Here is a 16,140-nt window from a genome sequence, read left to right as displayed (position 1 = left end):
TCTCTCATTCCCCGGTCATGATCAGTGCGGGACCCCAATGGGGCAGGCGCAAGTTCACAGCTTTAGCCTAGGTGTTAAAGGCATGGCATGCAGTACTCTCTTCACTTGAAAGACCCTTGTTTTTCTGATCGGATAGGGCCCAAGAGTAGGGAGCACTTAAAAGGGTCAAACCAACTTAGTAAGGTGCCCTCTATCCACATATAGGGTAATAAGGTTATTGGTGAGGAGCTGACTCTACCAGGATATCAACCAATCATGAGAAGAGGACCCAGAAAACAGGGCTCCCATTGTTACAAATTCATGGAGCCATAGGTCGAGTATGTGTCCTGCCTCTCCATTTATTGGTATGAGAGTGAGGAAAGCAGTCGAGTGATGTTCCTATAGAATTGAATGGAGCAGCAGGAAACTGCTGCTTCGTCCATTACGGAGAACAGGACCCCAAACTCTACATTGCTGAGGGGGCCCAGGAGTTGGAACCTCACTCCACCCCAAAGTTATTAAGTCTTTAAATTCCCTCTACTCCCTACCAGTTGAATAGAGCAGTGATCACACTTGTCTGCGTTTACTCTGTGTCAACTATTTGGTCAGTCCTATAGACTCCTTTGTGTAGAACGTGATAGATGGCCCATTAAAACAGGGGAACTGGACCTCCACTCATCAGAAACATTGTTGATCTGGTCAGTAATTTCACGTTGAAGGGTTTAGAGCTGTTTTTTATGATGACGGCATCTCTCTAAACAGAGAGTTTCTATGGTGCTGGAGCTATGTCTGGTGCTGCGGGTCCTAAGTGGGTATAACAGTAGAGAGATGCTTTGTAATGTGCAATACTTGTCACAATAATCTGCTTAGGAAATCCTATAGGAATTTACCTGTAATTGACAACCATTCATTAATTTGTCACATGACTAGTCAGTAGACAGATTTTTTTTTTTAAAGGTTTTTATGGGTTCACTATTGGAAAAACCTAGTAAAAGCAGAGTAATATCAGTTCTTTATATTGGTTTTACTAAGAGAGAAGCCGTATGTCTGCAGAAGACGTAGGGGCAGAGGTTCTCATTCATTTCTGTCTATTTAAAATGAGCAGCTTTTGGTAAATAATCTCAGTTGAGAAATGTAGTGCGTGACCGGGGGTATATATAACCCGAAATAAAAATGAAACTCTATATTTCATACTAAAAAATAAGCGACAAGGTTAAAAATAAGGGGAAATGGAGCAATGTTTTTATATGGGTCTGCACTGCCACCTAGTGGAATGAAGTCGTCATTGGAAGACAACAGGGGGAAAAAAAATGTGAAAAAATTGGTGAAAGTAAAAATCGTGTTAATATTCATCATATTATTCAGTTGGGAACATTTCCTACAGTCTCAAATTAGATTTAAGCTGCCATTTTATAATTGAAATTTTTGTATTGATGGGGACTGAGTGTTCTTCTGTTTGCTTGACCAGACTTGTTCATTACAGATTTATAGACACTGGACACATTATCATTTTCAATCAACTATCAAACTGTTTCTGATCCTACCTGATCATAAAGATGGAATTAAAGGGGTATTCTAGGTTTAAGAAATTAATCACCTATGGGGATCAATTTCATATAAGCAGGGTTAGGACACCCATGATACAGGTGTGTCCTTCATTACCGTATACTATGTGTGCTGCAAGATGAACCGCTTTAAAAACAAAAAAAACACCCTAATTTTGTGATGCTTTGTCACTATATGTGTATAGGCCACCTGGTGGTTGTGATGTAAACTGCAGCCTCTCAAGGGTAATTTCCTGGTACTAACGATAAAGTCCCTGTCTAATTCTTTCCATGATCTCATTACCCTCTAGGGTCCTCCAGGTTCACAGTCATCACCACACGCACATCACCTACCTCACAACCTCAGCAGTTCCATGATAGGACCCCACGGTCAGGTAGGAAGTCACATAGCGTTTCTTTTTGTTTGGCAGGAGAGGATGCAGTCCAGTGCAGGAGCCAGGTTACCAACCGTTTCATTTTTATTTTGTATTGTTTTGATTTAATTTGTTTTTGTCTGTGTTTTATTTAATTTAAATCTGTGTTCTGAAAGGTTAAAGGGGCTGTTCCAAATTTTGATTGTGATGACAAACTGATCAGTAGCGGTGCAACTGCGGGGTGAGTCCAACCAGATCACAGAAATCTGGAATTCAGGGGTCCTGTTCTCACTAATTGATGGAGCGGCCAGTTGAGCTTGTGTCCTGCTCCTCCTTTCTATAATGTGGGAGTGTCAGACTCTTTAAGTGTAGGAGATAGCTGAGCGCTGTGCTCTGCATTTTCCAACACTCCCATACTATAAAATGCACATGCTTGACCTGTCTCTCCATCTGTAAGTGGCAACAGGGCCCCTTATTTCCAAATAGCTGGGAATCCCATTCTCATGATCACTGGGGGAAAGGGGCACCAAGTTGAGCCTCTTACCTTAGGCAGCAAAACGGCGGAAAGCAACATGGGCGTAGTCACCTGCTACAAAGCAGGACCAAACTCTTAAAAATAGTGTCTCTTCACACCTGATGTCAGTATAGGTGTGAGACACAGTACTAAAAAATAACCTGATGTATTTGTACTGGATGCGTTGTAGGGGGCGCAGTTTTATAACCCACTGCAGGCAGCAGAGAGTTTTAGGTTCACCCCTGACTGAGAGTCCTAGCAGTCTATCTTTACTGATCAGATGTTATCCCATAATTTGCAAACTTGGTACAATCCCTTTAATCACATTTTAAATAGAAAATGTTGCTTTTTTATCTTGTTTTAGCCTTTATCATTTAAGGGGACCCCCACCCGTCCTGCTCAGTTTTTTTACTTATGACCTTATGACATATCCTCAGTCTTCTCAAGTCAATACACGCCAACCCAAGGGAATATATAAAGGTGTACATCCAAACCTCAATAGCGAGTAAGAATAACACTAGTCAGGTCCGGGGAACACTCCGGCTCTCTCAGGGAGGGTTCTTTGACCTTCAAGACCCAGGCAAAACAATGTCTAAAATGGAAGATTAAGAAAAAGATTTCTATGCTTTTGGAACTAAATGAACTAGAAAGTAGGCAACTTTTTAATAATTCATTAATTCTTTGTTTTTAATGTACTTGCTTATTGCTACACATTTCATAATAAAAATAGTGTCTGTTAAAAGCACAATGCAAGCAAAACACATTATTGAGAACTGCAGCAAGGATATATTAGTAGCTGCCAAGTAACTAAGGGGGGAAGGGACTGTGCTGTGCTCAGTGAAGAGATCCCACACACCAGTGCATCCTTTGCTACCAATCCAGCTACAATCCTGGAATATAAATGCATTTTAGCAGTTCTGCTGCTACTAACACAAGCAAAGGTAGGATTTCCCAGCTCTCCATGGCCCGTACCAAATACTCTCTGTAACTTTATATGTTCAAAATTGCAGGTGGATTCCTTTTAAATAGAACTGAGCCGCCAATAGACAAAGTGACGGATGTATGTGTCATCACTGTAGAGTAACGGCTCCAAATCACCACCCAATGATAGATGATCAACTTTTCTAAACCAGAAGGCTCCATGCACAGGTCCAGGAGAGGCGGCCGTGAGCTAGCCACAAAGATGGCCATAGCCGTGTATTGTCCACATACGATGCATCTATGTCCGAGCCTTGGGGAGCTCCATTCCTATTCCTGCCCTGGAGTGGCCACTCTGCTCGCTATGGAGAAGGGTGGAGTAAGTGGCACTCGCGCTTTCCCTATCCTCCCATCTTGTGACTGCTACGAATGTTCGTAGGAAATGGCCTTGGGGATATAAACAAAAAGCATATTTTGCCTAGCACATCAAGATGGATGTAACTGTAGAGGGAGCAGTGTTCGATAAGATCCCTTGGTGTTATTTGAGGACACCTGTAGTAAAAAATAAACGTGTCATTTGGGAGGCTGGCCCTCTGCCCGTCTACCGTATCGCTTATATAATTAGAAGGTAATGCTTTTTGCCTAAAAGATAGTCTTAGAAATCCATTTTTACTCCTTCCATTCATACCGTTGTTTATGCTAGCAGCAGTGCGTCTGGAGAACGCGCTCAAGTCATTGTAGTAATATAGCAGTGTGGCACGCAGGGGGTTTTATGTGCTTTGTGTCCCTTAGGAAGCAAATAACACGGTGCATAAAGATAAATGACTTGTGGACAAACGCCGTAAAGTATAGTCTTCTGCTGTAATGGTAGAAGTATGGACTCCAACCACATAGTTATTCTCGTTTTATAAAATGTAAGATGATGGGTGGGAGGGCAGCTACTGTACACTTGTGTCTATGACGCATCTCACCTTTATAAAACCAGCGTCTGGGTACAATCAGCAGAAATGTTAACAATGATTGTATGTAGTCCATGGCAAACGGTGGAGACTGCTCCTCAAAGTCAGCCGGATACATAGCTGAAAGTGTGGGTAACCCCCTCCCCGGGATTCATCATGTCCTACGTCTACACTTAATAGCCATACACCAGACATTCACGTGGATTGTGCATTTTTAGAAAAATTATTTTACACTCTCCTATTTCGGGTCAAAACGAGTTAATCAAAGCTCATGGACCTTGTCCATAAAATGATTTAAAGAGTGGCATCCATTAAAGGAAATCATCAAAATCCATCATGATAAACCAGGGCCATTTACTCCAGGCACAGTGACTGCCGTAATGTTCTTATATTTGTTATCCATGGCCTCCTTCCTTCTAAAATCAAATATTAGAATTATCCTAATGAGAAAGAAGGATTCCTTGGGGGTCATTACCAGAGCCCCTCCAAGCTGAGTTCTGATTGGTTGCCATGAGCTATGTGATGCAGTGAGGTCATAGGACTGAGCCCAGAATACCCACTAGACCGGGCTCAGCAGCTTCTATCCACATCTTCTCCTCAGTCTTGGTAGTCCTGGTATAAGTTCAATTTGGTTATTTTTAGGTGGAGCAGCTCTGTACGTTATTCTTGGTTTTTGTACAGTTTGACAAATCCATTCATATCAAAATTTGGCCTCTTCTAACCAGGAAGAGATGACCATGAGAACAGAACCATTAAAGGGATATTCCCACATAATATTGCTAGAATAGGTCAAGGAGCTACATTGCTATTCTACAACATTTATAATAATCTATAAGTTCATCCCAAAAAGGTTTGACTTAATATCTATAATTGCAATATTTTTTATTTTTATTTTTAGCCTTTCATGTCTCCTCGATATCCAGGTGGTCCAAGGCCCCCATTAAGAATACCCAATCAGGTAACTGCAACATAAACTCCTCACTCCTTTTGTTCCATTATTTGTATTTGTCCCCTATAAGTTGTAAGGCGCTACAGAATATGATGGCGCTATAGAAATAAAGATGATTATTACAGTCATATCCTTTATCCTTGTGGTCCTCCTTCTATAAAAAGTGTATTCATCTCTCTAGGGACTGGGAGGTGTTCCTGGAAGCCAGACACTACTTCCCACTGGTATGGATCCCTCAAGGCAACAAGGTAATAGGGATAGGTCTGAGCTGGGACAGTCTGAAAAGTTTTTAACCTCTGGCTTTAACATTTGACACAAGTTTTATTTGATCAGTTGTAGCTCAGTTGGGGTCTGGTATATGACACCTCCACTGATGAGTGCTGCTCCCATTCGATTGAATGGGGCTAAGTTGCAATACCAAGCACAGACACTATACAATGTACAGCGCTGTGCTTGGTAGACTATAAAGAAGCCACCGCTCTATCAGCTTCAAATCTGATATTGAACTCCTATCCTAATGATATCCCAAAAAGTTCTGTAAGACTCGGTTACGTTTGACCCCTTGGCACCCCAAGCCCGAAACCTCTGGTAATATCATTGGGAGATATTTGCATTAAAGTCATCCATCAGGCGTGCGCCAGCATCACTGGAGATTGTTGTCCCAGTGCTCAGCAAGTTGATGGGTATAATAATGAAATCTTTGTCATTGCTTTCGGTGCAGAATGTAAGTCACGTTATCGTTCAGTCACCATTTTGCTGGGTCATCTCTATCCAAGGTGATGATTCTGCTAGCTACTGCAAGAACTACTGCATTTCCTAATCTGACATTCAGTGTAAATGTGATCTGTCTTCACACGGATGGAGTCTATCAAATTATATGTTATAATGCTTTACCCTTTTATGTGTACCCCAGGGCATCCAAACATGGGCGGGCCAATGCAGAGAATGAGTGGCCCCCGAGGAATGGTGCCTCTAGGCCCTCAGGTATGTAAGCTTGGTTTTACTATTTTCAGCTGGAATTTGTCCATTTTTTGTGTGATGGTTAATCTGGCCTTACAGCATGGATAGCCGTCCATGGATAGCCATCCACAGCACTACCAAACTTCTGGTATTCTCCTAAATCAGTGGAGATCAGACTCCATGGAGTGGAAGAAATAGCGGAAGGAGCAAAACAATTTATCTACAGTGTAAGGCTGCATTCAAACAAACATATGCCGGGCGGTCACAGCCGCGATGGAGAGGAGTAGGGGGTGACCCCTCCCTTCTCCATAGAGATGCACATTGTACGGCCCATAAGACTGGGAAAGATAGGACATGTCCTCTCTTTTTCCTGTGTATGGAGCTGTACGGTGCCGGACATACAAACGTCCCCCGTATGTTTGTGTGAATGTAGCCTAAGCCCGAATATCTCCGCCCGTGCCATAGAGATGTATAGAGCAGCACGGCATGTGTGACCAGCTGCACTATTCATTTGGTAGGTACAATGGGGACCCCCTTTCTCGTGATCTACGTGGAATTCCCACCACTGGGGCCTCTACCAATATTTTTGAGTTTTCTCAGGTTGAACAAAGAAATAGGCATGTTGAAATTCTGCATACCCCACTTAAGAAGCATTAAAGGGTCAGCTAGTCCTCCTGAAATCTGCAGGTTTAGGCAACATTATATACCCGTTTAATATGTACCAAAAATGCACCGAAATGTAATGCTTCTGGTGGCTTTTGTAGATAATGCATTTGTATATTTTGGTATCAGCTGATGCCCTCTTCATTATGTTGTATCAATGGGAATTCCAGAAAATCTTCACAATTCTTTTTTCCACCTTTATAAAGGGAACCCGTAATCAGGATCACACATTTTTTTTACCTAATGACAGGTTCCTTTTTTAAAACTTAAAGAGAACCCGTCATGCAAAATAACCCCCCTAAACTAAATATATTTTCATAAACTGCCATTAGAGAGCATTGCCTCTATCCCTTCATTGTCCCTCTACATGCCTGTAAACCTAAGCAATGAGGTCCTAAAGCTGTATGCAAATGATCTGTGAAATGTCCAATGAAGCATTAGCATATTCAAGCTGTCCACCTTATTCATGAGTGGGAGGCACAGCCACACCCCCAGTGCATGACTGACAGCCTGTATAATGATGTGAGGCTGTATATTTCCTGGTGCTGGTGGCCACGCCCCCTGCAGCCTGTGTGTGTGTATAGGAGAGATACAGCAGCTCCAGGCAGCCATGTTATAGCAGAACATGTCAGATTCATGTGTAGCTGATGTCACATGTGTATTAGGAGGATGCAGCATGTCAGCAGATGCAGCACAGACACTAGCCATGCTTTACTATACATTACACACAGACATGAGCAGGGGGAGGAGAGGGGAGGGGGAACAGGGTTGACATCACTGCCTCTGACCATGTGACCAGCCTCATTTACATGATAAAAAATAGATGATTTTACAATGATTAATGTATGAAATAACTAGATAAAGGCTGGGATGGGATCCTTGTGAGCTGCTCCAACAGGAAGAGGTGACAGGACAAGTGACACAGACCTGATGACAGGTGTCCTTTAAAGGAAACCTACCAGTTAGAATGGCAGGGGTAAGCTGTAAGTACCGAGCACCAGCTCAGGGTGAGCTGGTGCCGGTACTTACTTTCGTTAGTGTTATAAACCGCGGTATCGCACTTTTTAAACTTTAGAGCAGAAGACACTTCGGCGCTGCGTGCGCACGATCGCGCGCTCGTCTACATAGGAAATAACGGAGATGTTGCGCGTGCACGGTCGCAATGGTAGGTTTCCTTTAATCCTAATCTCCTTTTATAATTAACATTAATGCTTCCACTCACTTCTAAAAGTATATAGAACTTTACCCTAGTTCAAGCAAACTTGATCAAGTAAAGAGGGCTTTGGAGTCTTTTGTGTCATCATCGTTATCTTCTCTCTGCTGTGCCAGCTCACGTCTGCGGGATGGAGGATTTGCTTAGAGCTATGGGTCAGATAATGATGCTTTTAAAAGTGGAAGCTGTAATGTTTAATTATAAAAGCAGATTTGGAATTGGTATTAAAAAGGCTATGGAAACCTGTCTTTAAGTGAAAATGTGTGATCCTGATGACAGGTTCCCTTTAAAGAATTCTATTTTTGAAATGGATTACAGTACTATAACATATTGATTTAAGATTGTAAGGTCTTCTACCAACCAGGATGAATGATTAGAAACCAAGCACACCAACATGCTGAGGTGTGTCCCCATTTTTCATTTTCTGCTCTTTTTAGCTTTTTAGGACCTTGTTTTTAAAAAAAGGGTTTTAAAAATGATGCCAATGAACCTGAGGGGCTCTGGCTCTGTAGATGTCAGTGCAGCCTGGGGCTTCTAAGGCTCATTTGCATCATTTTTAAAACCTTTATTTCTTAAAAACAAGGGCATAAGAAGCTACAAGAAGAGTGGCTCCCGCCAGAAGATGGACACAGCAGTATGTCAGTGTGCTTGGTTTACAATCCTTCATCCTGGTGGTGGATGTCCTTTAAAGACCAGTAAATCTGATCTAGAAAGCTCTTTTGGGAAGCTGACTTATGTAACAACATAAAAATCTTCCAACGTGGCGATTCTTGAGATGGTTTTTCTGAAATGATGATTGTGTTATACACTGTATGAGTGACTGAGCACCGGTTGTTGCTGGTTTTGGATGTGTGCGGGGACGGTTTGCTGACGCGTTATAGGGCTGCCATTAATGTCCTAACCTTTCTTTCTCCTTTCCTCTTTGGTTTTGTTTTGCGGTAGTCTGACCCTTGGTTATCATTACAGAGTTACGGAGGAGGGATGCGACCGCCACTGAACGCACTTGGTGGCCCGGGGATGCCTGGAATGAATATGTAAGTGGATGTATGTGTATATTGAGATATATACCACGTTTCAGAATTATCAATAAAATTCTATGTGTGTGGGGGTTATCATGCTATAGGAAACCTGCTTTTCCTATGTATTTACTGAGGAACAAGCCTGCTAGTGTCTATGATGTGATTCTTCAGGTTATAAAACCACATGGAGCCCTTCTAGATGGTCAATGTTGCAAATATGAGACTATAACAAGCTTTTGTGCTGACAATTATCTTTATTTTACTATCCAGGGGTCCCGGTGGTGGAAGACCATGGCCAAACCCTGGCAGTGCAAATTCGGTTAGTATATTGTTATTTGCTAATATCTTTATTGCTTTTAAGTACTTTTCATCTTATAAATTGCCTGACGTCACTGTGAGTGAACTGCCCTCTGGGTGATTTAGTCTTCAGATTTAGTCATCTACAATGGGATTATCCTGCATATAGTATACTCTTCCGTGAAGCAGCCCAATTAGATTATTCAAATTCCTCTTGAAGATTTTGGGGCACATTTACTAAGGTTCATTTGCTGATATTGTGTCGCACGTGGCCCCTTTTTGTGGCGCAGCTCCGCTGGCTTCCATGAGACACAAATTAGGAGGCGTGCCGTCGTTCCGTTCCAACTGATTCGGACTGAGCGCCGTATTTAACTTTCAGATTGTGCCGCACGCCTTTTGTTAAAGGTGCACCACAAAAAAGATGGTGAACTCTGTCGGCCAGTGCGGGGAAGCAACACATTCTGGTGCACGATCTTAGTGAATCACCGCACACTGCATTATACACGGAAATGGCACTTTTAGTGAACTCGGGTGAATTTGTAAGTAAATGTGCCCCATTGTCTTCTGTAGGAGTCAGCGTTATTTAGGTTTCTCTCTGCTGAGGTTTAACTTCGGTCAGAAGGTAAGAGTTCTCCTTATGGAGAGTCTGCCAATTAAAGCGTCAGCTCCCGTGTGATATGCGTCCTCCTCACTTTCATGTTATCTCCGTGTAGTACAGGAGGGACTACAATCTAACTATAGACTACAATATGTCCTGCAAGCAAAAAAACTCCCGACAAGAAAGCAATCATTAGATGAACAAATAAAAGAGTAACTTTGATTTTTATTTGCTTTTAGATACCCTACTCGTCCGCGTCTCCCGGGAATTATGTAGTAAGTTCATCTGGTTTTGTTTGCTCATTGGAATTGATGTTACATTTTATTTAGTCAAAGAAATTGTTATCCAGATGTTAAGAGGAGCCCTTGAGTATTGTCTGCGGAGCGAACATCTGAGCCGCGTTCCAGTGTTTTGTCTGACGTTTAATGTGCATATGTTGATATTCGTTTGAAGAACCGTTACCAATCTGCGCACAGATGCGGGGAGAGCCAGGCTTTCCTCCGTAATAACATCCAGCGCCATGCCTGTGACTGCTAAAAGCTACTTCACAATCATTTCCAGCAATGATGAGCTCCGAATCCATTGATTAACTCTGCAGTTTGCTGGAGAGGTATACACTAATGTGGTCAGTTTATGGAGAGGCCATAAAACTACCGGCGTGGAAAGCATAGAAGCGACAGTATATATCCAGTCTGTCCAAATTGACTAGGAGCCTTTATCTGCTTGTTTCATGTGAAATTAGTCATAAACTCTACAAACTTTTTATATTTTTACTTTTGCAAAAGTTTGTAAAGGGTCTGTACACAATATTTTAGGTTTTCCCCTATCCACAGGATTGGGTATAACAAGATGATCAGTGATGGTCCGACTGCTGTGACCACCAGCGATCCGAAGAAACGGGGTCCCATTCTCACTGATGGGATTAGCCGTATGGCACATGCCTTCAATTATAAGGGAAATTGCCAAGCACTTACAGATCCGGGAAAGTAATTCAGTTTATGGGAATGCCAGTGATGACCAAGTGCTGTGTTCAGCAGTTTCTGGGACTCCCATAGACAGTGTATGGCAGTGGTTCTCAACCTTCCTAATTCCACAACCCTTTAATATAGTTTCTAATGTTGTGGTGACCCCCAATCTTGAAATCATTTTTGTTGCTACTGTAATATTGCTATAAATTGTTATTGTAGTCACAGTGCCTTGTCCTCACTAACCAATAGTCACAGTGCCTTGTCCTCACTAACCAATAGTCACAGTGCCTTGTCCTCACTAACCAATAGTCACAGCGCCTTGTCCTCACTAACCAATAGTCACAGTGCCTTGTCCTCACTAACCAATAGTCACAGTGCCTTGTCCTCACTAACCAATAGTCACAGTGCCTTGTCCTCACTAACCAATAGTCACAGTGCCTTGTCCTCACTAACCAATAGTCACAGTGCCTTGTCCTCACTAACCAATAGTCACAGTGCCTTGTCCTCACTAACCAATAGTCACAGTGCCTTGCCCTCACTAACCAATAGTCACAGTGCCTTGCCCTCACTAACCAATAGTCACAGTGCCTTGTCCTCACTAACCAATAGTCACAGTGCCTTGTCCTCACTAACCAGTAGTCACAGTGCCTGCCCCCAGTAGCCAGTAGTCACAGTGACTTGTCCTCACTAGCCAGTAGTCACAGTGCCCCCAGTAGCTTGTTCCTTTATACGTCTTCTTCACTCTTCTTCTTCCTCATTACTGGAGCTTCAGTGCAGGCAAAGTGTGGTGACCTCACACGTCCGCCCGCACCACGTAATAGACCAATGCACTTTTGAGCAGGCACCAGCGGATGTGTCATAACATGTCACCTGCACTGCATCTACTATCACAAAGACTGCGTTCTAGCGGTTTGTGTAATAGATGGAGAGCAGTGGAGTGGAGTGGTGTGCTCCCTAATCTTCAACACGACCATACAATTGAATGGAGCAGCTCCATCAGTTAGTGAAATGGGGACCCCAAGTAATTTGACCCTCAAAGATCACTGCATACAGTATGGCCAGTGTTGTGGTGAGATGTCATATCAGTGAGGTAATGTACAGTGATGGCAGTTACACAAATCGTTACTATGGTAATAGAGCAGGACAGAGCTGTTTATGAGAACTGTGAGATCATGGGAGTTGTAGTATGCTGTGGCAGCCACACTTTAAAGAGGCCATAATTTTTTAAATCATAAATTTAAGCTCAATAATTGCAAAAAGTGTATTGAGAGGCTCAACTTTTGCACATGGCAGAGGTGTGTGAGCTCCGTAGGCCAAAATCTATTAGGTGTTGAGTAATCGTACAATGATACAATTTGCCTTGGTTTGATATTTATGATGACAATTCACAAAAATATAGTTTCAGTATTGTGCTGATGTATGACCAATTTGTCTCTGCAGGGTCCTCCTGGTGGCGGTGGACCTCCGGGCACACCGATTATGCCCAGTCCAGCAGGTAGATTTCTTCTCTTCCTTATGTGCATATACATTTCATGCAAATCCATCTATTGTCTCCCGTGTCTGTAGAATGAGACTGTGTCCTATTTTTATATTTGTATCATCCCATCCAGATTCTACAAACTCCGGAGATAACATGTACACACTAATGAATGCAGTACCTCCTGGCGCCAACAGACCTAATGTAAGCCGGGATCGGGGTGCAGTAGGTTTGGCCCATAATTAGAGATAAGAATTCTTGTAATCCGCTCCAAGGATTAATTTTTTTACAATATTCTTTGTTTTCTGTATTTCTTTCTTGAGGGAATGAGTAAAATTGTTAATAAAACACTCCTATATTTGACTTACATTCTAGTTCCCTATGGGGCCGGGATCAGACGGTCCTATGAGTGGATTAGGAGGGATGGAACCGCACCATATAAATGGCTCATTAGGTAAGTGCTATGTTGTACCTTTTGTATTTGGGAAAAAAACCTTTGAATTGCTACTCATCACTGTCTTGTTCTACAGGCTCAGGGGACATGGACAGTATTTCCAAGGTAAGTTCATGTTGCGGTTGGCAGATACTCACCAATGACCTTTTCCTAATTCTCGGTGCACATGCCTCAAACTAAGGGGTACATGAAGTAATGATACATGAGTTGTGTAAACTTGTATTTGGATAGTATTGGCTACTGGCTAATAGTCTGTGGACTTCAAAAGTGGAAATGATACAATGATATACCCTGTAAAAAGCAAGATCTCCTTCCTCATCAGTGGACTGGCCACATGCCTCCTGCATCACTGCAAGGTCCCTAAATGCTTTCATGCTGTTAGGCCATGAAAGCCAGAGTAGTTGCAGCTGGGACTGCGTATGAAGAAGTGTGTGAATTGATGCAGCAGTGATGAGTGTGTTTATGTGGGTGAATGTATGTAGCAGACCTGAGTGAGTGAATGTAACAAGAGGTGTGTGTATGTGACTAAATGGTTGTAGCAGAGCTGTGTAAGTGAATGGATGGATGTAGCAGAGCTATGTGTGAGTGAATGCCGGTAGCGGAGCTACGTGTGAGTGAATGCCGGTAGCGGAGCTGCGTGTGAGTGAATGCCGGTAGCGGAGCTGCGTGTGAGTGAATGCCGGTAGCGGAGCTACGTGTGAGTGAATGCCGGTAGCGGACCTACGTGTGAGTGAATGCCGGTAGCGGAGCTGCGTGGGAGTGAATGCCGGTAGCGGAGCTGCGTGCGAGTGAATGCCAGTAGCGGAGCTGCGTGCGAGTGAATGCCAGTAGCGGAGCTGCGTGCGAGTGAATGCCGGTAGCGGAGCTGCGTGCGAGTGAATGCCGGTAGCGGAGCTGCGTGCGAGTGAATGCCGGTAGCGGAGCTGCGTGCGAGTGAATGCCGGTAGCGGAGCTGCGTGCGAGTGAATGCCGGTAGCGGAGCTGCGTGCGAGTGAATGCCGGTAGCGGAGCTGCGTGCGAGTGAATGCCGGTAGCGGAGCTGCGTGCGAGTGAATGCAGGTAGCGGAGCTGCGTGCGAGTGAATGCAGGTAGCGGAGCTGCGTGTGAGTGAATGCAGGTAGCAGAGTTGTGTGGGCTGTGCTTGTGGCCAACAGTAATTTTTTACTTAGTGTCAAATATATTTTTCCTTTTTTTTGTGTGACTAAATCTAGGGTGTGTTTTATAGTCCGTAAAATACGGTAATTATGTATTATTAGTTACTCTTATAAACTGCCGTAGAGTGATAATGATCTTTCTTCAACAACACAAATGTCTGTACATGTACAGTATCTACTGTCTATAATATGAATATCTCTATCCCACATGCAGAACTCTCCGAACAACATGAGCCTGAGTAACCAGCCAGGCACACCCCGGGATGACGGAGAAATGGGTGGAAACTTCTTAAACCCCTTTCAGAGCGAGAGTGTAAGTGTCTTCTGACCTGTATATAATAATGTACTGTATATGTAAACAATATTGTTTTTACCATTTAACAATAAAGAAGATTTAGTACATAAAAAATGTTGTAAAAAAAGCAAACTATATCCCAAAATTATACCAATAAAAAAATTCAAGCAACAGGGAAGATCCATATATGGCTCTATCGAGCTGCTATTGTGCTGATGTAAAAACATATTTTGATCGTTTTCTATTTTTTTATTTTTTTTTTAAAGCAAAAATGGTAAAACAATAGAAAAATCTTCCACGGAGTTGGTAAAATTTAAGCAATAAAAAAAAGGAAAGGTTTAGCAATAATACCAGATAATCCCAATAAAGACATGCTTATATTTGGCCGTGGGCCAAAAAATTATGTCTATTGAATTACTAAAATATAAAATTCCTTTTTTTTTTTTTTTTTTAATAATTAGAGGAGTACAGATCTAGTGACTTGTGGAGTGGTAAAAAATGTATTTGATCCTGCTGAGGGAATTGTCTCTGCAGAGTATCAGAAGAGAAGATGCTCCTCCAGGGAGGTACAACTTCTGTAGGAACCGCCCATGCTTAGTTTAAAAAAAAGAAAAAGTACAGCACTTTGTATAAAACATATTGTCCAGTTTGCTGACTCTAACTTTTGTCTGTTTTGTCTCTGCAGTATTCCCCAAGCATGACAATGAGTGTGTGATTCCTCATCATGTCTCGTCATGAAGACTGCAGTGAGTCCGCCCTCTTCACAGATCTGCCCTTGAGGAGAACCATTCATCACCATGCCATTTAACTTAAGGATCCTGGTCACATGAACTCCCCCCTTTTTTTTTTTTCTATATCTTGCCATTTACCCTGTTTGTGAAGAAGTGGGTCCAAGCGTTAACTCAAGCGACTGTAAAGAGTGGCATATGTAAAAAAAAAAAAAAAAAAAAAAATTGCCCTAAACAGAACTGCAATTTATCATCTGTACATATATATAAATATATATAAATATATATATATTCCCACAGGACATTGTAAAAGGATATTATCACATGCCATCTTAAGTAGCGAGACATAGAGACTTCTGTTCCATCTTTTTTTTTTTTTTTATTTTTTTTTTTTTCACGTTTACATTTTTGAATTCTAAATTGTTGCATTTTCTCCCCCGAACTATTTTGTGCTGTGTATATCACTGCTTAATAAGTTATTTTTTAAGGTAAACTCCAATGTTGTTCTGGTTTTTGTAAATGTCTGCAATCATGGATAGGAATAAAATGCTTACGAGTGCTTTTATTAAATTGCTTTTGATACAAGTTATCCTATGAATAACTGACTGATGGGTCTGGGAAATTCAATTATGTCATTTGAGAGACTTGTGTAAAGGTGCAATTTTTGTATATAAAAAATGAAAACTTCAAGAATGACACAAGGACTTGATTATTTTAGCGCTTTGAAGACATTCTCCATCCCCCACCCCCCACATTCAGAGATGTTAATATTACAAAGATGATGACAAACACAAATAAAGCAACGTATTTTCTTATCACAGTGTAAAACCTATAGCAGCCATGAGTGAAAGCTAAAGTATATCATCTACTTATTAATATGAAGCAGTGCATATTTATTTACACCACGTTTATAGCATAGAGAATTCACTCATTTCTGTACAAACAAATCACTGCACTTAAAATGTGGGCAGTGCTTAGCAGCAGGAGGCGTGGTCAGCTGAGAGCCAATGAGGTCATTGTTGTGCAATATGATGCTATGTACACAAACTCCTGACTGATGTAGATCTGTACTTGATT

The 16,140-nt window shown here is 42.1% G+C and overlaps 1 protein-coding gene across 3 annotated transcripts in view; it reads left to right on the top strand.

The window, feature by feature from the left end:
• Positions 1-15,633, top strand: part of SSBP2 (single stranded DNA binding protein 2) — a 115,389-nt gene extending 99,756 nt beyond the window's left edge. For 2 of the 3 annotated variants that reach the window (XM_072139236.1, XM_072139253.1), the window contains exons 6-18: positions 1,835-1,918; positions 5,187-5,246; positions 5,419-5,485; positions 6,151-6,221; positions 9,040-9,107; positions 9,363-9,411; positions 10,227-10,262; positions 12,396-12,450; positions 12,566-12,636; positions 12,808-12,886; positions 12,963-12,991; positions 14,255-14,353; positions 15,021-15,633. In XM_072139236.1, the coding sequence (XP_071995337.1) occupies positions 1,835-1,918; positions 5,187-5,246; positions 5,419-5,485; positions 6,151-6,221; positions 9,040-9,107; positions 9,363-9,411; positions 10,227-10,262; positions 12,396-12,450; positions 12,566-12,636; positions 12,808-12,886; positions 12,963-12,991; positions 14,255-14,353; positions 15,021-15,050 (798 nt within the window). In that variant the 3' untranslated portion in view covers positions 15,051-15,633. The remainder of the gene's footprint in view (positions 1-1,834; positions 1,919-5,186; positions 5,247-5,418; positions 5,486-6,150; positions 6,222-9,039; positions 9,108-9,362; positions 9,412-10,226; positions 10,263-12,395; positions 12,451-12,565; positions 12,637-12,807; positions 12,887-12,962; positions 12,992-14,254; positions 14,354-15,020) is intronic. The other variant, XM_072139245.1, reaches the window with a different exon arrangement.
• Positions 15,634-16,140: the final 507 nt, after the last annotated feature.

The sequence above is a fragment of the Engystomops pustulosus genome, chromosome 1 (assembly GCF_040894005.1).
Source record: "Engystomops pustulosus chromosome 1, aEngPut4.maternal, whole genome shotgun sequence".
Classification (NCBI taxonomy): domain Eukaryota; kingdom Metazoa; phylum Chordata; class Amphibia; order Anura; family Leptodactylidae; genus Engystomops; species Engystomops pustulosus.
The sequence above is the reverse complement of the archived record's forward strand: the minus strand, read 5'-3'. Positions and strand labels throughout refer to the sequence as shown.